General features: G+C 29.3%; 1 protein-coding gene and 1 long non-coding RNA gene across 4 annotated transcripts in view; one reads left to right on the forward strand and one right to left on the reverse strand.

Annotated features, from left to right (window-relative positions):
- LOC139427112 (uncharacterized) overlaps positions 1-25,001 on the reverse strand; it is a 190,629-nt gene that overhangs the window by 49,232 nt on the left and 116,396 nt on the right. The window lies entirely within an intron of this gene.
- Positions 1-25,001, forward strand: part of LOC107448985 (uncharacterized protein DDB_G0283357) — a 170,862-nt gene that overhangs the window by 44,918 nt on the left and 100,943 nt on the right. The window contains exon 1 of one of the 2 annotated variants that reach the window (XM_016064373.4): positions 18,262-18,428. The exons of the other annotated variant lie outside the window; for it this stretch is intronic. Within the exon in view, the coding sequence (XP_015919859.1) occupies positions 18,385-18,428 (44 nt within the window). The 5' untranslated portion in view covers positions 18,262-18,384. Of the gene's footprint in view, positions 1-18,261; positions 18,429-25,001 lie in introns of those variants that run through there. 2 annotated transcript variants of the gene reach the window in all.

The following is a 25,001-nucleotide window of genomic DNA, read 5'->3' on the forward strand; positions in this document are numbered from 1 at the left end:
TATTTTAGGCTAATATTTTATTGCTGGTGTTGAACAGCCGACCAAATTTTGAGTTTACTGCTATCATTATTCCACTCCATTTCCTTGTAATTTTGAATGCAACTCAGAAGACAAGGATACTCCTGTATCAAGCATTGGGATAAACTAGCCTCGTGGAAGACTTTCTGACTGAATTTACCCATATTTCCGTTAGAGAGGAAAATCACGAAAACCTCCCATGGTTAGCCCGATGGCAAAGGGATTCTAGCTCATGATCCGTCTACCACTGAGCATATTCTTGCGTCAGCACTGTGGTCGGTGCGAGCCGGGAGCCGCCACTGGGATTCGGTAAACAAATACTAGGGACTAATGTCAATTAGCTGGAAGCATTGCAAAATGACGGCGGCTGATTACAAAGCTACAATGGCTGATTGCAAAGCTCTATATTATTTAATCTGCCTGTATCATATATTTTTTTAATAATCTTCAGATGAGTTTTGTTACATTAAGTTAGTCAAAAGGTTAGGTTTTTAACATTAATGGCACGTATTTTAACTCCTTGTCTGGAATGGTCAGGCTCATGGTCTCAATTTTAGGCCTAACATGAATATCATAATTGAATTTCATAGCTTCGATTCCCGACCATTGAATTACGCAATGTTATGAAAATGCTTGTTATTGTGTTAATGAGTGTTTAAAGTTTATCAAGATTATTTCTTGCGAACGAAGGATATAAATACTATGTTAGAAATTTTTTAGTCCGATTTATTTTTTACTCTTTATTCTACAGTTAAGTCACACAATCTCCATAGTACCGAATTAATTTGAAGATAGTACCAATAAAGTAAATATGGTTGAGTTTTATTTAGGTTTAAGTTATGTATTTGAAGTATTTTAGCTATATATCAAATGCACTACATAACTTTTTAAGTTTATTTTAAACTATTTAAATTTTCTATTTTGTTTAAAATTGTTTTCTCTAAGTATTTAAGCAAATAGATTTCTCTAAGTATATTTTTAATGTTTTAATAATTAGATTTTTATGTCTTTGCATTTTAATTAAAATTTTATTTTATAAAAATCAAAAATAACAGCTATTAACAAAAATTCTAATTATCACCATAGGGTACGATTTCGAAAAAACAATGCCTTTTTCGTTTTTTTTTTTCGTTTTTGAGATGCACAACAACCCAGGTGAAAAAAAAATAATTCTTTTTGCGACATGTTGTTAAGTGTCGTTATTGTTCTCTGTAATGAACTTTTTCATCGAATAACTTTACCTTGGAGTATTAAAGTAACAACAAAATTTACCCCTAACAAATTCATTTACTTTTTTTGTGCTAAAACTTTTAAGAAATTACATTTTGGTTCCATTGTAAACTTTTCTTTTGTTGTGAATGTTTGCAAAATCTAATCATTTTGTGAATCTAAAATAAGCGTTTTTGTAATTGTCCGAAAATGTCTTGTTTTTGATTTTGAGAAATAAAAATAATTAATAAATGTATATAAAGCGTTACAAAATATGCTAAAAAAAGTTTCATTTAACAATGATTAGTTGTATTATCACGGCATGTGATATGGATTTATCGCAATAATTCTATTCGAAACGAAATAAAATGATTAGATTAAAAAAATAAAAAATAAAAGGAATCTATTTTTGAATTCTAAATTTAAGTTTGAAGCAAGAATAAATGAATAAAAAGTTTATTTCTTTCATATTTATAAGTAATAAGTTTATTTAACATTATTTTCTGTTTATTATCTTTTTTTCCTACCGGCAAAGCACCGATAAATGACGTCAACGGCTTAAAATTCAAAAGAAGAAAGTTTAAACAGTTTAACAGTTTTAAAAATGAAACGTATTATAGAGAGTACATTGTTAACATTATGTATTTATTGACAGACCCATTTTCAAGATAAAATAATTTGTAAAAGATCAATTTTCATTATAAAATGTTCTGTAAAATGTTTGTTTTCATGAAAAATATTTTGTGAAAGGTCCATTTTCACGATAAAATATTTTGTAAAATGTTTTCATGAAAAATATTTTGTGAAAGGTCCATTTTCAGGATAAAATGTTTTGTAAAATGTTTGCTTTCGTGAAAAATATTTTGTGAAAGGTCCATTTTCATGATAAAATCTGTCTTGAAAGATCTATTTTCACGATAAAATATTTTGTGAAATGTCCGTTGTCTCGATAAAATTTATTAATGACCCCAAATTATTTTTTTAAAACTAATGATATTCAAAATTTAAGTTACTTATTTGAAAACAAGTTGTTTTTCATTCTCACAGAACTATCAAATCTACATTTTTCGCTAAATAAATCAATTGCGTTTTTTTGATCTAAAAAGAAAGTTATCGGGGAACGAATTTGAAAGTTAAACGCAGTTTTTTTTTTCTTGGGTTTTAAAAAAAAAAGAAAAAAAAAACTATTTTGGGAACATTCGTTACAAGTACTTTATATTTTAAGATTCGTTTAGTAAATCAAATTGCGTTCATGCATCACTGATTTCGAGTTAGTATAAGGAAACGTCATGAAGGTAACTTTTTTTCATACTATCTTTCCCTTTCAGAAGCGTAATTGTCTAAATTGAATTTCACAACATTATGTTAAGTAGTCAGATCATGCCGCAAGTTCGTTAAACGTTTTTTTAGTGCATTAATGATTAAAAAAAATTCGCAGTTTGATACAATTCTATCACGTTTTTCGGATTTTTTTAAGTGTTTAGTAATTTTTTTTTTTTCCAAGTAAGAACTGCATTTTTCAATTTATAGTCACATTTACCGATATTTATAACTAGCTATCACTGTTTTATTTGTTTTGAATAAAAGCAAAACATAAAATGCAGTGATTCTATTTCAACATTCAATTAAAGTTAGCTAATCTTGGTTTTCAAAAAAAAAAATAAATAAATAAAAAAAACTGGCAATTTTAACGTATGAGTAGTTATTTCAAAATAATTTTTTTAGCATTGAAATTTTTAAATGAATTTACTGATTTTTGATATTTATAGCCACTTTGACTAAAGTGTCAGTCAAATGCTAAAGAAAAAACATATTTGTTTTTAATTGCAAAATTTAATGATTTTCTGAAAGGATATTTGTCTGGAAAGCTAATGATTATAAATTTTGTATGATTAATCTATAAGGATGGTATTTACAGAGCACTTACGACTTTTTTCTTGATGCTCTCTCGTAATTTTTTCAGGTCATTCATTGTTGAAACAGACGTAAACAAAACTGGCTAGGTATAGTTTGTCTACGGTAAGAACTCCCCCTCCCCACAAAATCTAGGCCTAACACAATAGATCGAAGAAAGAGTTTCCCTTTCTCTCGTCGAACAGACCGATCCAAAACCGGCCTGAGCAATGGCTCTACACCCCTATTTGAAATATAGTTATACCTCGTCACCATAGTCATCGCCACGGGTCCAAGCGAATTGCTAGGGTAGTTCTTACTTTAGACAAACTATAAGTGGAATTTTTTTGAGGAGAAAAAAAAAGACATTTATATAGTAGCTATAGGAAAATAGGCTCTTTTTCTTGTGTGATTAACGCAAAATTAAAATAAAACATAGCATGCCAAGCGGAAAAACTTTATTTTTAACATCACTGAAGTAAAATATCAGTAATAAATAAAAACTAAAATATATACCTTAAATGTATAAAATAAAGAGAATTTTTGAACTCGTCTTTTTACGTAATGCACTCATAACATCTACTGTGATGCATTTTCTAACTGTTAAACTGCTGTTTCCAACTGTTAATTGAATATTATAATCATTTTAGCGAAATGGTCGAATTTTACTTTATGTAAATATCCTTTTTATAGGCAATTTTTGGCACAAGGACACTAGTTAATGCCATTTTTCTATATAGCCTTGAAATTTTGAATACGTTTTTCTCATAATATAGATTATTTTTTCTTCATTTTAGTAGAAAATTATTCATTCAACTCTTGTACTAAAAATCAATCCAGATTAAGAAAATAGATTAATAATTTTTATTTTATTTTAATTCTTTTGTTAGAGGGACCGGAAAGTAATGTCGTTTCGGTGCATTTGAGATTTGTTATCAAGATTTTATTTTTTAATCAATAATGTATTCACCCTCGTTAGCAGCAACCTCTCAATGCCGGATCGAAAATTAATCAAAATGAATCGAAAAAAATTAATTAAGACTAGTTAATATTTAATGCGCCGAAATGACATTGCTTTCCGGTCCTCCTAATAAAAGTTGCTGCCACTGTAGTTTGCAACCGCCAAATGCTGATAATAATTATAATGGTATTCAAAATGAAGGGTTTCAATACCTGAGTTTCAAAATCCTTTCATTTCCCGTGGAAGTAAGCTTATTCTGAATTCGTTAATAAATTGGTTATTAGTTTGATTCCAGTTTCCGTTCAATGTTCTTTTCAAAGTTTGTCTCGTAAGGCAGGAAATTCGTGGGATATCAGTTATGTAATAATTTTAGCTTTTCTATCTTTTTAACATCACCGACTTCACGCAGACTATTCATAAACAATCGTCTTTTAAATATTAAGAAATCGTTATGTTTAAAACATTTATTTCGTTCATAACGCAAGATCTAGACTGCTCAATATCAAGTGGTTGTTTTATTATTTGCAATGAATCGCAAAGTAAACATTGGTGGCCGTTAAAGGTTATTTTAAGTGACATTCTTTTAAAAAATCTCGGCTCACAAAATATTAAATTTACATAATCTCCCTTGTGTAACAGTGTATATGGGTTCCCAGGCAAAAGGCATGAGACGTGAGTTGAGTTGTTCAGTGTCTAACTATTGAGTTGTTCAGCTCCTGGATAATGTGTTGTTCAGTACCTTAATGTTGATTTGTTTCGTCGTGTGTCGTTCACTAGTTGAGCATTTTCAAATAACTTCTTCCCACTCATTGTTTTTTTTCCACACCTAATTCTCGCACATTATGGTAAATATACTTTATATCCTGTAATGAACAGCCGACGCGATTTTGGGTTTACGACTACTAAGGTTCAATTCCGTTGCCTTGTAATTTTAAACCAATCCAGAAGACAAGGAAACTCCTGGATCAGTTCCCCCAGAAGTATTGATCTGTTATGAGAACATGGAGGACTTCGACAGATTTAACGTGCATCAGTCACCAATTACGACACGGGGAGTCTTCGACCGGCGGGGATCGAACCCACAAACTCTTGGACACGGGCTCAAGTGCCCTACCAGTCAGTCTATCCCGGCCTACATGGTAAATATATTGATACATTTCTGTTTCCCCATCGTCAAGGAATATTATCTGCTACACCAAATATCACCAAATTTTAGAAATTAATAAATTTAGAAGTGCCTTTTTCTCAATAATAAAAAATAAAGTTTGATATTGTAGCAAGGAAGATTTAAGTGTCATGGTCTGAGGCAGAATTATCGCCAAGTCTGGGCAACATCCAGGCAACAGCCCGCGAGAAACATTCCAAAGGGCGATCAATTTGAAGGGAATAATTCGTAGCCACCAACAAGAAGTCCTATTCATGTTTTTTTTTTTTAAATTTAAAATACATTTGGCGCCTTGTGGATTGTAATTGGCGGACAGATCTGGAAATATCCCCTTGAACCATACTATCCGTACTTTGAAGCATAATGCAATGCATATCCGCTGCAACCTTAAAAAAGTTAATTTTAACCAGACTATCCTGTAATCAGCTTTAAAAAGTTGGTTATGCTTTATAAGTTGGTAGCTTTAATAATATGGTTCAACTTAGCAAGCACCATATAAAATTGCATGAAATTCGAACCAATTATGATTCAAGGCGCTACAAGATTTTTAACAGCGAATATTTTCGGAAAATCGAGGAAAAATTCAAAAAATCAGATAAAAATTAAAATTCTTTAAAATCAAATAGGCGAAGGAATATATTTATATACTGATACATTTTCATTTTATTTTTAATATGCAATTTAATTTTTTTTCTTCAGGAGTTATATAAATATCCCGTAAACTAACGCTTAAATGAGATTTACATGTGATGTCTGAATGTGATTCGAGATCTATCCATTGTTAAGTCAAAATCTTAATCATTTTCCCTTCTTGCACGATTTGTTTTCTAAAACCGGACTAAAGAATATTTCTCGAGTTCTTGGGAGGAAAAAGACCTTTCTACTTGAACTTTCGTTCTAAGTTCATTCTCTTACAGTTCTTAAAAAGAAAAGCTTTAACGTGTCATTCTTGTCTGTGAGGGGTTAGTCTTGAGTAACGCTGTCAAAAAGAAAAATTATCGGGGTGTTACAGTTGCATAGAACCTGTGAAAGATGAGATATAATTGGAATGCAGATTTTTTTCTTTCTTTCCTTAATGTCATTTCAACGATATAAATTTTATTTATTTTATTTTTAAAAAAAATGCTATGGATCAGGAGTACTCAATTATGAATAACACAACGTGCATAGATTTTTAAAAGTTAGAAGAAAAAAAAATTACTTTAGACTTAAAATTATTTTAAAGTTTTCTCCCTACAAAATAATGTCTATATTATTTATTTATGGCTATGGTTTTGAATACACCCATATTTTCGTCATAGTGAAGTCCTCGATTGACTTAAAATAATTGGATATTCTATATTCGTCGCTCTTAATATATATATATCTTAGAACGTTTGTTAAAATTGAAATCATTAAAGCCCATGTGCGGCTTTGAGGAGAACTCCTTCAGACTAAAAGTCTGGGGCTGTCTGCCGCTATGGTAACAAGCGAGAGCACATTTCTAATGGGGGTGAAATGGAGGAAAGAAGGTGTCGATTGGTTTACTCACTACGACCTACGCTAAGATTAAGACAAAACTATTCACCCCACACCCGAAGTGAACTTTCCTCGTAACCATAGTAACCGCCACGACGCGAGACGGGTGTCTGGAGGAGTTCTCCTGAAAGCCGCACGCATCAAGGGATCAAAAACAAATACAGTGTACACGCAGGTACTTATTTTAACCTACCATTTCTAAAAGTTGTTAGAAGCACTAATATGCTGTCGGCATTCCTTAGAATGTGGTTATTTTTTCTTAAAAGGGAAAAGAAAAAAGATCACAGTGAATTTTATCATCTGATTTCATTTTAGCTCCAACTCACCGATAAAAGTGCGTTTAAACAAAAAGCACAGCTTACTTTGAAAGTTTTTGAGTTTTAAATTTTTTTATAATTTAAAGAGAAAAAAAAACTGATATTGAATTCATTACATAGTTCTTATGAGTAACTAAACAGTAAAGGTATTTTACTTGGTTGAAAGTCATCTATAGTATTGAGAAACATGTATTTTATAAGTCGTTATAAAGTCTGAGAAGGTATTTATTTTTATTTTTAACAGAGTAAGAACTGTATTATTTAAACAAGGAAATCAAAATCTAGGGAATCATTATTGAGATCATTTACTGTAAGGTGAAATAAAAATATCAAAACTTAATTTAACTGTCGGATAAAACTGGGTCGTTAGTATTTTTTCCTTTAACTATTTTTCTGGTATTAAATAATATTTTTTAATAATTTTTTATGGTAAACAGCAAGAATTCCACTGTCCTTTAATATATTTTTACCCATCTGGAATAACTTAGACATTTCTTTTAATCTAAATCATGTTTCAGTAATTAAGACAACTTTGCTCGAAGCTGTCATTTTCGTAATGGCACGTTTTGCAGGTCCTCATTAAGTATTCCGCTTAATTTATACAGTGCTTAATCGAAAAACTCGCTCATTTAAACTTGCATCTATTGCTTGATAAGGCATATGATTTGAATAATTCTTAATCAAAAATAATCATCAAGTGACCTGTGGTTAACGGTAACAAGCATTTCAAAAGGTAAGTCAAGCATGTTCTTGCATAAGCCTTGTTCGACCTCGTTGGTCAGCTGACCAATCAGCCAGTTGGAGCTACTTTCCTTGTACTTAATGAAGGTAAGTCCAGACATCATAAATTATTAATCTTCATTTGCAAACTTATTTGGATATGGTTTACATTTCACTTTCGACTAAACGGATTTCTTGAACTTGCCCCTCTAACAGCTTTCTGCTTCTAGAAAATGTTTTGACCCGTTTTGTTTTTAAATCCTAATTATAATCTTAGTAATGTGCAGCTTAGAAAGAATTAAACTCAAATGTAATAAAAAATTTATTTTTAAATTCAATTAGATTCAATAGAGAATCGCTTTGTAAAGACATACGAATAAAAAAATATGTATAAATTAATTGATTATATTGATTTTGTAAATTAAAGAAATTTCAATGATGATTAACTGTTTCTCTTAGACTGCAAATAAGTGCGAATTTTAAAAATTATTATTTGGAAATGAGCCGTGTTTGGAGGATTTTACATTTAACACAGGTAAAGACACCGATGTGTTATGTTGTATTTCATAACCATAAATTATTAAATTGCTTAATATAATATTTCATTTAATTTGACCTAAATTAATAGAAAATAAAAAAAAATATATGAAGAATTTGTTTAATTAAACATCTACGTCAGAGGGTTGAGCATAGTTTTGTTATGCCTTGTACATAACTGAGGGCCAAAAAAAAGTGTATGAAGCTTTGTTTTCTGTCTTAGACGTCAAAAATTTGACTTTGACGTAAAGAGCTTAATGTAAATTTCCTGATATAGTCTTTAGCTAGTTCTCCGGTAAGGTAATTGATAAGCTATATTAAATATAATATTAAGCAGTAAAACTATGTTCTTCAGTTATTTCCTCATGTAATATAAGTTAATGATTGTTGAACAGCCTATTTCTTAGTAATTTTGGTGTCATTATTTTATCTAACAATGTAAACGCTAATTTGCAATGTGCCATATCCAATGAGTTTGTCAACTTATTTTAACAATAGTCAAGAAAACTGCATATTAATTTCTACAAAGAGCCTATTTCTATTGGCTCAATCATGATAAGAGATTAAGGTATAAGATAATATTGTATGAAAGCAAAATAGTTAGACCTTGAGTAAATAGTTAATTCCTTTGTGGTTTCTGTTTGAATTATTTACGCGTGCGACAAATATTATTTAAATGTATGTAAATATACAAGAAATGAGGTTTTCCTATTCTCAGAGTAATGCGTCATTTTTCAAGTTGCGATTTTGTGACCTCAATGACTGCACAACAACATACTGAGTTGGAAAAAATAATTATTTATTAAAAATTTAAGATGATATTTTTAAACATTTTCGCCTAGGAAAATAAAAAAAGCCATACTTTAACTGCTTTACATTTGAAGTGCAAATCTATAATTTCAAACTACTTATGCCATCAGGCCGTGAAGAATTATCTGGGCTTTAGAACGAACATATAATTTAAATATTTTAAAATTCGCTGATTAGGCCTAGATGAAAATAATCAAAATTAATGTTTTATTCCTAAGTTTCAAATTTTCATGAGCCTAGTTAATACTGCATTGGAGCAAGTTTTTAAATATTAAAAAATTAGACCACAAACTCTTCATTTTCTCAACAATTTGGCTTTTCTCTATATCGATGTTTTGCTCCATTTTCAGAATTAGCATTGGAGCACTGGCTAATGATAGGCTAAAGTAGACTTAACAGTAATGAGTAACTGTTTCAAACTCACAACAGTTATGAAAACAGCATATTATTAGCAAAAAGTATTATTTCATGCGACAACAAAAAGCTTCCGTCATTTTAGGAAACATTTGTGTCCCTTAACGGACTATTTTATTGTAAAAATGGACATTTCACAAGATTGTTTATTGTAAAAATGGACTCTTCTTGTGAAAATCAATGTCAATGACTTTTTTAATTAATAATTTTATCCTCTAAAATCATGCTTTTTGTGGTTTCTTTCACAAAAACAAGCATTATTTTTCTGATATTCACAAAGTTATTAGTAGATTTTCCGAATTTTCACAAAAAGTCTGAGCAGATCCCAGTAAGAGTTTATTTTCACTGATGTACAAAATTATGAATGAAATTTTCTCAATTTTATATAAAAAAACCTTTCACTCAGAACATTGGTAATCAAGATCAAAATTCACTGTAAAAAAAATGTTTCTTTGATTTTTTTTTAAAGTTTTTATCGAGATTTTTGTTTACCCTTCAGTTTTCTTGACAAATTTTAAAGTATTTATACAATATTCATGTACCATTGTTAAATTTCATTTCATTCATCTTATGTTGAGTTTTAAGAAATCTGAAATATTTTCCTTCATTACTCAGTTGGCGCATTTTCCATTCGTCTTGAAAAATCGATCATGCTGGCATAACACTTATCTTTTGGAACAGAATGAAACTTCCTGGAAGTGAAGACTCGCCAATTTATGTGTTTTCGAACTCTATTTATGCTTCAAATGGCGTGCGTTGTCTGACATTTGTTACGGAAATATTTTCCGGAACAATAGGAAACAGAAAACACTGCTCCTGCTTGACTATCTTTCCTTCTTGACAGACATAGTTTATGGACAGTTGAAGAATTCCTCATTCGATTTAGTTCTAGAAAAATCTTGTGTTAAATCAATTTAAACATTGTTTTATGTTTCAAGAGAGAGAGATGGCACTGTTGAACCAGAAGTTATATTCAAATATTCTCTAGCCTGTTGAAATATGAATTTTGTTTTTGTAACTTAAAAATATCATTGTTTTAAGCTCTTCGATTTTCCTTAAATTATGCTGAGTGTTTAAAGAAACAGGTTTGGTTAGAATTATTCTGCACGTTACAGATTAGGAGCTGTTTTATAAATTTTAGTTTAAAGTGTGCCATTTTTTATGACCTACGCCATTTTTAAAGTTTACTTTGAAAGACAGCGTGTTCCAAAAAGACTTTATGTATTCTTGGAATCCTAATAGATAATAGTGTATATTCTTGGCCTGGAGGTAGCAAATTAGTAATTAACCGAGGAAGAAAACCAAAACTCTATCGAAATCTGAAAAGTCACGGTACAGGAGGGTGAAATGTAATAAACTTCAAGACAGATTGGATTGCTGAAAGAAAAAGAGGTGTTGAAGCACTATTATTAGAAACATCTCCAAATTCCAACCTGTTTTATTGTTCATTACATTCGCTTTCCTCTATTGTACTTTTTCAGATTTTGATAGCGCTTTTGATTTTTCTTGCTTAAATATTACCAATTTGTATACTTTTTTGTTTTCATTTTTGATAAGGGTTCTGAAAATACATACTAAGGGTAGTCTTTACCGAACACCATGTATATCTTTGTGCATGGTTATCGACTGACATTGAGAGTTAGAAAATCGTTGTTATAGTTAATTTTCATAGTTTTTTTTTTGTTTTAAAGATTTAAAACTAAATTTGATGTTTTTTGATGTTGAAATTGTTTCCTCCTCAATATTTTTATTTAAACAATGTTAATATTGTTTGTTTTGAGCAAAACTGTGAATTTTTTAAAAATAAACCCTCTCTTGTACCTGAATAATATATTCAAGTTTACTCTTGATTTATCAGACGGGGACTATAAAATAACTATTTAATTTTCTGTAGTAGGTCCCAAATATAATTTTTTTGTGAAAAATGCTATGTTTACACAATAGGGCGTTACAAATTAATATTAAAGCGAGGAAAAAAGAACAGTACAAAAAACTGATTTATCACTACTAAGGAAAAAGAGTGAAAATGGTAAGAGTTTGAAAATGATAGTTAGAAATACGAGTTTTATCAGGTAAACTTGTTTTGGCGCTTTTCCAACCGCCTTCCTCATTAGTGATTTATTAGATTTTGTCCAGCTTTTTTTTTATTTTTATTTATTTATTTATTTTTTTGTTTGAATTTAAATTTTACCCCTAATGCTAATGACTAGGTAAGGGTAGTTATTACGGAATGCATTGCATTTAGTGATTTTTTAAAAGTCAAATGCGAATTACTGAATGATAAACTACTAAGGTTGCTACTTTTGTTTTTACAGTGCCATATCTGGAAAACAGTTTTAAATGCAAGGTATTTTATTGTATATTGGATAATGTAAATATGAAATTATAAATTATGTATCATACAAAATGTGTACATACCTAAAGACCTTTTATGATGTATAAAAAATAGTATAAATAAATACTTTATTTTGTATTTTAGTTTAGTTATTTTTGTGTTTTCTTCTAATTTGACAACTATTACATATTTATCGTTTTGATAGATTTTATTTGTTTATTTGTTTTATTGTTTTATAAAACTTAGATTTTAGTGAAGAATTTAATATTGTTTGTTAAATATTGGAATAATATTTAGATTTATAAATCAACTTAGCTTAAACCTTTAGGGTGTTTATAAATTCACAAAAACAAAATACGACGAATACATCAATTTAGAGCATATATTATCGCCACTCTTAATTAAACTGGATCAGTGACATTGGCACTCTACATTTAAATCTACATTCAAACTAATCATTGAAATCTATATTCAAATATGGATTCTACATAAAACTCAAATAATCTACATAAATTATACTGAACACATAGCTTGTTAAGTTTTCTCAACTTTTAATCGGCGCGATCTGTAATTTTTACCATTCAATTAAACGCTGTAGAAGAAGCGAGTGGAATTATATTTCATTTCCACGAAATCTCTATCAGATCTTGCAAACGATAAACCCTACTTAATCAACCCACATTCGCCTAAGCATAGTTCCAAGAAGGTTGTTGCCTTACTGACACCTGCAAGTTGAATCTAATTACTCTTATAAACTTACCCTGTACCTTTGCTCTTTATCTTAATCCTCAATAACTAACTGAAAGAATTAAAAAAGTGGAAAACATACAAAGATTGTTCTAAAGTTTATAAAATTTTATTTAATCTTGCCTTTTTATTTCTTTGTGCTTAACGGTAGCACTAAGTTTTAGCGTAGAATAAATTATGCATCAAAATATGCTCTTTTTTTTTGTTTTTTTTTACACCTCTTTGCAATAGTAGCTTATCAATTAGTAAGCAATAAAAACTATAATATAAAACTTTGTATTTGAAAAATCTTTGCAACGCTTAGGAAAAGGGAAACCAATTTTAATCTACGTTCCCGGAAAAATATGAAAAATTGTCCGTTAAACCGGATTACGACAGCATACCTCGAAAAAATTTAACAATTTGTTTGAAATTTAAATCCCTTAAAAAATATAAATGCAGATATTTTGTCTGTATCATTCGATACTTTATTTAATAGCTGGAATAATTAATTAGTTCTTGGTGTTCTTTTTTTTCTTTTTCAATTGTCTATTTGTGTTAACATTTCTCATTTTGCCCAATTCAAACAGCGTGAATGTTGTACATAGCCAGCAGTTATCCAAAGTGAGGAGCATTTTTTGTACCGAAACGCAGTCTATGACGATGACAGAGGATCTAAGTACATTTCTAAATCAACCCATCTAATGAGATTTTTTCTTATTTATTATTAACAAAATGCATAAGGGTTTTGAGAAAGATTTCGTGTAGTAAAGCCTGAGTAGCAAACGGAGTTATTACAAATTCATAAAATTTTGCTTAACGTTTTTCGAAAATGAAAAGCGCTTGTGTTAATTTTTTTGAATAATCTATCTTAAAAGTAAATCCACAATTGCATTGTTTGATATCGTAAAATATGTAAAAAATTAGATTTAGTAATGGATATTTGAAATTTTTCTCTTCCTTCAAATTCTTGTCAAATTGGCAATTTTCAATAGATTTATTTTAAATATTTGATACATTTGACCTTACGTAAAACCGTTTAAAATTAAAACTGTGCATTTAGTTTTAAGCTCTCAAACTGCAACTTTTCTACCCCCTTGGCGTTGCATCGAAAACATTCTTTAAGGTTAATTTTTCGAAGAGTGATTTCTAATTTTTAATCGAGAAAGTTTTTCTTTTATCAGCACATTTTTTTTTAACTATTGATAATATTGAAAAGGAGTTCTTTTTTGAAAAATAATTCTGGCTTACTTGCCCCATTGTAGTCTTTTTGAGTTGGACATCTTGTTCCATCAGTATCCAAAACGGTAACTGATGATAACAAAATAAACTATGATTGGAAGCAACGTAAAATAATACAATACTTAAGACAATGATTAAGTAATGCTTATAATTCTTACGACACTTTTTCTTATCTCTACTTAAGTTATTATCCTCATGAAATGATGAATAAATCTTCACAAATATGTGATTTTTTCAAAGTTATACCGTCATGACAGTCTTACAAGTGTTGCCAACCATTCAAATAAAAGGAAGGAAGTTCAAAAGCCTCAAATCTTATGTTAAATAGAATCTATTTAGACCAATAGTCTACTTGGATTGTCAGATGGGACGTATATGTCCTATCAGACCTGACCAAAACCTGATAGCATATACATGTCCCATCAGGTTTGAAAGTGTTGAAGTTTTAATTAATTTCTTCAATTACGACACTATAGTTATCTTCCGTATTTCTTGCCAATTCCGCCACCAATTATTTATCCCATTTTCTTTGTTTACTCGTTTTTATTACTCATACTGTTACAAACATTTGATAAGCGTATCTCAGTGTATGAAATAGAAAAATATAAATCGATTCTTCAGGAAATTAAGATTTTTAAAATAATACTGAGAATCAAATATTTCTTTCAATAGTATTGGTAAATTATTCTTTCATTTTATTTTAAACATTTTATTTCTAGAACTAACTTAATGAGTAGATGTAGCTCATACTTTCAGGATGTTTTTATCACTACTTGAATCACAATAAATCGATTTTTCAAGAAATAAAGATTTTTAAAATAATACTGCAATTAAAGTATGATTTTCGATAGTTATTCTTTTATTCATTTTGTTTTAAAAAATTATTTCTCTCTTAACGAGTAGATGTATCTCGTGCTTTCAGGATGTTTTTACCACTTGTTGCTTCACAAGCGAGAGCAGCCGTTCCTATCTTTTTGTTAGTTTTTCCGAAGATTACAGATAAGAATGACATCTGTGAATCTTATTTGAGTTACTTCGGAAATCGTTTTAAAAGTTGTCTGTAGTTGAAAGATAAAACGGGTATTGTAATCTTTAGATTAAAATTCACTTTTTCCTGTAAGAAAAAGAAGAAGAAAAAATCCCACGCCTAAACGATTGGGTGTGGTTAGACCACTTATTCAGACTTAATGAAAAATGGGAGTTGTTTACTGTCCTGCAAATGACCGAATATTACCATCTTGTCTAGAATAATGAATTTTTTTTTGTTTAGAGCAATTAAAAATTTCATTTTGTTCCGAAATACACGTAGTGAAAGCCTTTGATAGATTTGATAATGTATAATGAAAGTTTAATAAGATTTTTAAATGTGATAGTGTTGCTTATTGAAAGGAAAGCAATGAAACCTGTATCAGTTTTTTACATTAAAAAGAAATACTAAGTTATGAAGTATACTATTGAAGCTGTTTTGCCAAGAAAAATAAAAAGTCAAAGGTTAAATATTTCACACTCGAAGTAAAGCTTTGATTTTATACTATTTATATGCATTTTATTGTGAAGAATTTTTATTTACCTATATTCTCAAAATTCTGAGTAGATTTTTCACAATTTCACAGAAGCGGAAATTTACGAAACTATTCCTGAAGTGTAAATCTCGGTAACTTGTAAAAGTAGCTATCTAAAAACAATACTAAAGAATAGTTAGATGTAAACGATGCCGCAGTTAAAAATCTGGTTTATTGGATCTTATTAATTTAATGTAAGAAAAATTGCTCAACTTTTTCTCTTATATTAAATTTATTATTGCATATGGAGATTATATATCGGTAGAGCAAAATACCTTTGTCCCTTTATCATAGATATATCTTTAAAGAACAAGTTATGCAGGATATGGGGAAAATTAATTTCCTCATCTGCTTCAAATAAGGGTTAAGGCTAAGGTAAATTTCACTATAACTGATCTCTGTTGGGATTTAGAGCCCTTGAATGTCATAATTTTATTTCTTCCGACCGTTAAAAAAAAAAAAGCTACGAAAGAGCTTCTAGAAAAAAGTTGAAAGTAGTAGGTAGGGCCTTTTAAATGTTCTCTTATTATTTCTTCCTTACCTGTTCGATTAGATCAGTGTTTCTCAAACTTATGACTTTTGTGTACCCTTTCTAAATTTTTCTTAACGTTGTGTACCACTAATAAAAAAATGAATGTATTTTTTTAAAAAATATGTTTATTTTTCTTTTTTGGTGCAAAGTTTTGTTAATAAGTTTTTTTTGCATCAGTGAGAAGGATGGTATTGTTTTTGCCGTGATAAAAAAATTACACAAAAGTTTAGAATCGCAACTGGCTGTTGACACCACTAATTATTAACTTTTAACTCAGCAAAAAATAGCCAAAAAAAAAATACGTAATCATAAATTTTCATGGCTAGCTTTGTTTTAAAATAAATTTTTTTGACGTTTTCGTTTGTTGTAAGATATTTCGTAATTTTCATGGCTAGCTTTGTTTTTAAATAAATTTTTTTGACATTTTCGTTTGTTGTATATTTCGCATACGAACGCGTCCCCCCGCTAAACTGTTCCCGTACCCCTGGGGGTACGCTTACCACACTTTGGGAAACACTGGATTAGATAATCCACCAATAAAAATTTTCTGAATAATTTATTTATTGCCGCTTTTTTCGCATTCGCACATTTATACCTCCACTTATATAAATTCATTACCCACATTCGTATTTCGATGTACTTTTGGTGAAACGGATTTAGAAGATAAAAGGAGAAAAAACGCACTTTTATTGCGTTAAAAAAAAAAAAAAAAAACTCTACCAAATGTCCTCCCCTCCCTTTCTGTAGCTTTGACAATGTGCAATCCAATGAATGGAATCGACCTTGTTCTATGCCGATCTTTTGACGAAACGAGTTCGACACAAAAGAGGTCATTGAAAAATGCAGCTGTTGGATATACTCAAGTCTGTAGCTCTTCCTGCAAAATATTTCTGTGTGCAGGGGGTCGGACTTGTGCCATCGACCCTCCCTGCGTGGGAAGTGTTTCATGCTTTTACTTAGATTCTTCACACTTCGCATGAGATTTATGTTAAGGTATTTCCGTTGTTGTGGTTGTTAAAGAATTGAATTGGGTGTAATTATTGTCGATTGTGGTGTTTTACTTCTCGCGTACTTAAATTCTCAAATATGTTTAACTAAACTACTGTGTCAGTATAACATAATTTAGCTTAAGAATGGGATAAATCTTTCATGACAAATTCTCTTTGAACTACACTAGTAACTCATGTAGACCTAGAGTAAAGCATTAAGTTTCAAATGCCGAAATTATTATTATTTTTCAAAATACAAACTAATTATGGGAGGATTACTCAGCATTACGCAGTGAAAAAGTTGTCCTGCAAGTAATTTGCTTGCATTTTGAAATTATTTTCTTAGCATTTGAACCTTCACGGTTTATTCTATTTCAGAGTCGGTCGATGAATTGATGACTCTGGACTTTTCTGGACAGCCCGACTCCAATTTTGACTTATACTTTAATAAAAATTTTCTCTGAATCCTAGAACAAAATTAATATCACTCAGTAAATGTTAATTAAAGTAAAAGTAGGCAATTAAAAAACTAATCTGCTAGTAGTCACCCGATCGCCAGTTTTTCTTTAAAAATGCACTCCATGCGCATTTCATAATTTTTAAAAAAATAAATAAATATGGAACTATTATGAATATTTTGTAATCTGAAAACGTTATTTCACTCTTGCTTGCCATATTTCCATCAATGCATCAAAAGAAAAACATTGCATTATTAATATGAACAGCTTTTTAATTTTTTTAAATGTGGCCAATTTTTTACTCTAATTTTGCCATACATTGTTTGCTACCTTTATACCAAATTCATCTTTTATTAAATCCTCGTATTACATTATCTTATATCATATCCTCTTATATTAGTTTTTTTGTGAAAAATGTATATTTAAACTTAAAACAAAATTAAATTATACAATAAAAATGTTTATAATAAATGTTAAATATATATTTGTATCAATAAATTAGATTTGATATGATAAAAATACTAAGATTGTATTGGTGTCTTAAAACCATTGTTATCATGCATCAAGGTACAAGCAATAAACAAACTTAAAAACTTAGTAGGACTACATTGATGAATTGGATGTTATTTTCCCATGAACTACTTTTTCAGTGACATTTGTTAAATAGCTATGTGCCTTTTCAGAAAGACTTTATTTCTTACTTAGACCTAACCCTCCTCTTGACAAGTTGGCTCACTTACTAATAAGGGTGCAATACAAGTGTTATTGTTATCATTTCAAATGCGTGGAAGAAAGTGACAATACAACTCTCAGGAATGCAGCTTGTTATTTGGAAAAAAGAGGGCTCTCAATTCTGGTGATAGATTTGATAGATAAGGGTCAATTGTTGAAACTAGTAATGGGCGAATCCACCATTTTGTACCACTAGTGATATCTGGCATTAATATTCTCGTCCAAAATAAAAATAAAATCTTGTAAATGTGTATGGAAAGTAAGGCTAGGAAAGCTAGCTCATATATCAGGTAAGTAATTTAAAAAAATAGGAATTTTTTGCTGAATTAACCGTAATTAATGTCGACTACATTTGATTATGTATTTTCAGTTAATATGCTTTCAATTTAAACAACAGGTTGAAATAAAATCAATAAGCTCTTTTGCGGTTTTCAAGACTTAAATAAACTTGCTTACTCCAACGCGTTTTTTTTAATATTTTTTTTTTAAAGCTGTGAGTTGTTTTAACTCTTATATGCCGTTATGTTTTGATTAAATTATTTTTTTTACTTACTTAGCCGAAAAACTCAATTTTAATATGCTTTCAATTTAAACAACAGGTTGAAATAAAATCAATGAGCTCTTTTGCGGTTACAAGACTCAAACTTGTTTACTCCAACGCGTTTTATTTTTGTTTGTTTTGTTAAGCTGTGAGTTGTTTTAACTCTTATATGCCGTTATGTTTTGATAAAAAAAATTTTTTTTACTTACTTAGGCGAAAAATAAAATTTTTTGGTATATGATAAAAACGATAGAGCTGTTGAATTAAATTGAGAAGAATTCAATAGAAATTAGAGTTATCAATTTAAATAGAGCTATCGAAATAATTACCCCTCACACTGATTTTTTTTATCACCATAATAACCGTAGCTTGAACCATAATTTGGGGCTGCAATTGTTTTATGCTGTTTGCAATTGTTGCTTATTAAATTGAACCTTATTCTGTTGATGTCTAGCCATAATATCATGTAATTAAATTTATGATGATTTAATTTGCGCGACAATATAGTTCAAGATGGACTTATTAACTGATTAAGGTGGCAGCAAATTTTCATCATGTTGTGCGTTCGACTCGCTCCTGTCCGTTCGCTCAAATATCACTGAAAACAACGAAATGCAATCAGCTATTTATTTATTATTAATATGTTTACGTTTAGTTTTAAGTTTCAAAACGAAAACAAATTTTGATAAACGATGACTTGAAAAACAATACATTAAAATTAAATTCTCGATAATATTATGATTTTCTAAATTTTGTTTTCTATTTCACAATTTTTTGTTGAATTTAATTCACAGCTAATGAGGAAAATCAAAATAAACTATTTCATTGAAAATCGACATCGGATTAACTTAGAAATACGCTTTCTCTTCTTTTCATTGTGACTTCTAACTATATCTTTTTTAAAGTTCCTACTATTCTAAAATAAGCTCATCATTAAGTTATAAAATAAAATATGTATCAGATTATATTCTAGTTAAATTTAAGTTTGCCGAAATAGTTATTTGAATCTATAATAAATGGTCTTTTTAAGTTCGTTACTTTCTTTTCTAAGAATATCTGCTATCCAAGTTCGATGAAAATTTTTAAATGTAGAAAGTAATCGAGGATCGTTTTACTTAGAAATAATATTCTTCGTTTCACTCATTTAATAATTTGTTCTTGTTTAAAGGGAACCGCTTTTCAGAAATCCGCTCTTTTTGAGTAATTATATTATTGTCTTTTATTTAACTGCGCTATAAATCCTTAGTTGTTTGAATTTTCTAATAATATATCTTGATCTGAAACATTGTAATTCTTCCGAAATTAGAATAGATTGTTATTTCCGTTTTGTTTATAAATATTAATTTATTCTTTATAATGTTTTTAGAGTAACAAACATGCGCATGACAATCTTTATTTCTGTTTCAAAAAATTGGTTTAATTTAAATTAAGCAGCAACAGTATTCTTTTTGAAAAGCATTTTTATTTCAAAACATATTTAAGAGCCGTGGTAGTTCAGGGGATAGAGTGTTCACTTTCCAATGACGGGGGCTCGAAACCCAGCGATGGTTGGTTGAAATAAATTCTGCACGCAACTCGCGCCAACCACAGTGCTGACGTAAAATATCCTCAGTGTTAGACGGATCATTGGTTAGAGTCCCATTACCGTCAGGCTAACCGAGGGAGGTTTTCGTGGTTTCCCTCTCCATGTAACACAAACGCGGGTTGGTTCCATTAAAAAGTCTTCCACGAAGGGAAAATTTCTCCCAATGCTTGGTCTTGTCTCCTGGATTAGGTTCAAAATTACAAGGCTACGGAGTTGAACATTAGTAGTCGTAAACCCGAACAATTGGGTCGGCTGTTCAACGACGGTTATTAAATAAAATAAAAAACATATTTAAGAAACACGTATTTAAAAAATGCAAATTTTTAAATTTATAAAATTTATATATTTTGAATTATATTTAAAATCATTAAAAATCGAAATTATATCAAGTTAAACGCTTGTATGATCGTTAGTGTATGACTAATTTAAAATCGTTCACATGCATTACACATTAATATTTTTTAAAATTAAGATAAATAGTTTTATTACCAATTTAATAATCAATATTTCAAGAAAGAAAAGTTACGCCATTTATCATCAATGTCTAAAGTTTGAAAGCTAAATTACTGAGTTTGTAAATGCTGATACAAACATTTCAGAAACGCGTTGTTTAGTGTCAAAAATAAATTATTAGCGCGTAAGCTTAGAAAAAAATATTTGGTAAGTAATTGGCAGTTGCATGTTAAGTATGTGTCATTAAAAAAAATATTATTTGTTATTCTGCAATTTTACTCCTCCATAAGTAATTAAAATTGTTTTCGAGAGTGGGAATTTTTATCCACGAGCGAACAGATTTTACTTTTTATTTTGTCGATGTATCGTGAAATTGCGGTTTTGATTTATATTTCTCATCATCAAATTTTAGTCAATTGCAATGTAGCTACATTCAACTATCAACCCAGGCTATTTCGTAATATTGTGATTTATATGATCTACTGGAAAGGACTCTTAAGAGAAATTAAGTAAAATTACGCTATATCGGTGCGTGAAGTTTAATTTTTGAGGAAGAAAACAAACAATACGTGAAAAAGTTGAATTTACATATTAAAATCATTAAGCATTGATTGGAAAAAGATTTTTAAAAAAAAATCACGCAAAAGTAAATGAGGCAATGTATAAGGGTCCTCAACACGTTTTTTCTTTATTTTTTAGACTAAATCGCATTATACATGTCATGCTGGCTGTTGTTAATTACTGGCTATTATTAATAATAACTAGTATTAATTAAAACAGGCTATTATTACTATCTAGTATTAATAGCAATCGACTATAATAATAATCGCCGGATATTATTAATATTAACCAACTAATTGCATTGATCATAACATGTATGCATATAATAAAATGTATACATAATTCTAACGGTTAAAGTAATTAATGTGGCTAATATTAATAATTACTGGCTGTTATTAATAACTAGTATTAATATTAACTGGATGTCATTAATAATAATCGGCGATTATTAATATTAACCGATTAATTATATTGATCATAACATATATATATATATATATATATATATCTGACCACCTTAATCTATTTTAAGCATATACATTTTTTCAAGTGTTTTTGCACTTAAAATCCATTAACTCTTTAACTGTGTTATATTTTAAGATAATTGCTTGCAACTGTCATTATTTTATCTAGTTGTTAATTTATCTTTCTTGAGTTAAACTGCTTATCTTTCGTCTTCTTTCGTTAAAAAAAAAAAAAAAAAAAAATCGAGTCAAAATTTTTAAAACCTTATCTGCGCTTCTTCTTTCTGTTAATTTAAACATCTATGCACGACCTTGAATTAACTTTCACTTTATTTTCTGCATTAAACAGAGCGTTACTAAGAGGACGTAAATATCAAAACCAATGTAATTAAACCAAATATCTAACCACTTGTGAAATTCAATATTGAAAAAATACGGAGTTTTTGCAGCTTGTAAAAGAAAGTGATAGACTGGTAGCAGTTGCTTATTTTCTTAGATGCTTTTACCTTACCTCGTTTTATCATTGTTTTAAATTACTTAAAATTGTTTTTAACATTTTTAGTTGCTTCATATCTGAGATAGCAAGTTTCTTCCATAGTTGTAAAAAAAAAAAAAAATCGATGAAAAAAAAATGAAAAAAATCGCCTAGGAAGAAATAGCTTTTTCTCAACCCAAGTTAAAGAAATGGAAGAAACCTTTCTCAAAAATAAATTTTATATTCTAATGCGATATTTTTAAAACTGTTCATGACTGCATTTCTAATTTAGTTTAATTCGTAGCATTAATTTACAAACTGTTTATTTTATAAAAATTTAACCAATTGAGAAAAATATTAACAAAATAATATTTTTTAAAAGAAAGTATTTGTCATAGTAATCAAAATGTAAACACAAAATATCTATCTGTATCCAATTATAAACTAAGTATCGAATTTTTAAAAAAAGAGAAAATGCAATAAACTAAAAAATGACTAAGTACACATTATTTAGCTATATAAAAGTTTATTTATTTTGTTTAGGAAAGCAAAGGTAACATAAATCCCGTATAAAAATAAATTGATATAATAGGGGTTTTAGTTTTAAAGTTCTTGGTGTAACTAAAAGAAATAATATGAATACAGATCCTTTTAAAAAAAATTTATAAATTTTTACATAGAATTTTATTTAAGTTTAAATTATTATAATTATTGTCTTAATTGTAGTGGTCATTTTTAGTTCCTTCCCTTTTGTTCAGTTTCTTTAATTTTTCCGGTTTTTTCCAGTTTCCAGGAATTAACTTTTCAAAAAAAATTTAAACCCTGTGTCATATTTTTACTTTATGTTATAACCGACGTTGAACAGCGGGGTTTTCGACTACTAATGTTCAACTCCGTAGCCTTGTAATTTTGAGCCAATCCAGAAGACAAGGAAATTCCAGGATCAGTACCCCCAGAGGTACGATTGGTTATGGGAACATGGTGGACTTAGTGACTCGACAGATTTAACGTGCATCAGTCACGAAAGGGGTTCTCAAACCATTCCCATGATCTGAAGCTTGGTGGACTTTAAAGCATCATTGAGAATCGAACACAATGCCTTAACCTTATTACCAAGCTATAAGACAAAACGGGGCATTGAACTTAAAGTATAGAAATTAATGCCAAATTCCATTGTTTAAAATATCGAGCATTAAATAAATGGAAACAGTTTAAAGTCATGATAATGAGGCCAAATTAAACTGGAGATTAATAATTATGCAGTTAGTAATGAATGATTAGTTAGTATTGATTAGTTACAGATTAAATATGAATGTAGTTAGTAATGATTAGCTACGGATTAATTATGAATGTAGTTAGTAATGATTAGTTACGGATTAATTATGAATGTAATAAGTGATGAATAGGTGCAGATTAATTATGAATGCAGTTAGTACTAAACATACCATAAGTGGTCAAAAGACCGGTTATTGTATGTTGTGTATTAATTACTAATTATTTATTATGTTGTGTACTAATTATTGTATTGTAAAATGTTATGTTTAGTATTAGTAATGATTAGTTAGACTAATTATATAGTTAGTGATAGTAGAATGTAGTTAGTGATGATTAGTTAGTGATGATTAGTTACAGATTAATTATGAATGTAGTTAGTAATGATTAGCTACGGATTAATTATAAATGTAGTTAGTAATGATTAGTTACGGATTAATTATGAATGTAATAAATGATGAATAGGTGCAGATTAATTATGAATGTAGTTAGTACTAAACATACCATAAGTGGTCAAAAGCCCGGTTATTGTGTGTCGTGTATTAATTACTAATTAGTTATGTTGTGTACTAATTATTGTATTGTAAAATGTTGTTATGTTTAGTATTAGTAATGATTAGTTACAGAGTAATTATTACTGTTGTTAGTAATGATCAGTTACAGAGTATTACTGTTCTAAGTTTGATTTTTTTGGGGGGTAGGGCAAAAATATGAGATTGGGATATTTAAAACTATGTAAACGCAATACACACTTGAAGTATTGCATGTGTATTGTATTGTAAATAAGCATTCCAGATACTGATAGCTTCTAATTTACTAGTTATTATTAGAATAAATTTAGAGAAGTAGAAGCGAAACATGTTGAAGTGTGTTCTTGAATTTGAAATGTATAAATATGTTCACAATGTTGATAATTTTTTTTTTTAAATTAAAACTTTCCATTAATTGATTGGTCAATTTGTTTCTAATTACTTTGGGTTGCCAATTGATTTGATATCAAACAGAGGAAAGTATAACCACGTTTCATTAATTGAGTGAAACCAATCTATTGCTTGATTAACCTCGCTACTTTTCTCCCATCCATTTCTACCTCACAACAAACTTCAAGTTCCGCGCGACCTAATTTTGACTTCTGATTTAGACTTCGCATTGAAAGTTATTCACCTTGAACGACATGTCTAGAAATTTCTCTCATTAGTTTAAAATGTTCCCAAATTTCTCCATTCAATTATAACCTCTTTTTTACAGTGAAACTATTATTCCGCGACATAATAGTCGAATGTCGAAGTGCTATATATTTGGATTTTTTTTCAAGCTTTAAAAATAAGTTGTCAAGGACAAAAATTTCAAATTAGAGACATAAAACAACTAAATAAAAATTACCTGAGTCCCCCCCCCCCTCTTTTCACTTTCTAAGTGAAGATTCTTTTAAAACAAGACCTGCACAGACACAAATTTACGAAATATTGACTTGAAAAAGCCGTGTCAACATGAATGGAAATCATCTTTGTC

This window comes from Parasteatoda tepidariorum, chromosome X1, assembly GCF_043381705.1.
Source record: "Parasteatoda tepidariorum isolate YZ-2023 chromosome X1, CAS_Ptep_4.0, whole genome shotgun sequence".
Classification (NCBI taxonomy): domain Eukaryota; kingdom Metazoa; phylum Arthropoda; class Arachnida; order Araneae; family Theridiidae; genus Parasteatoda; species Parasteatoda tepidariorum.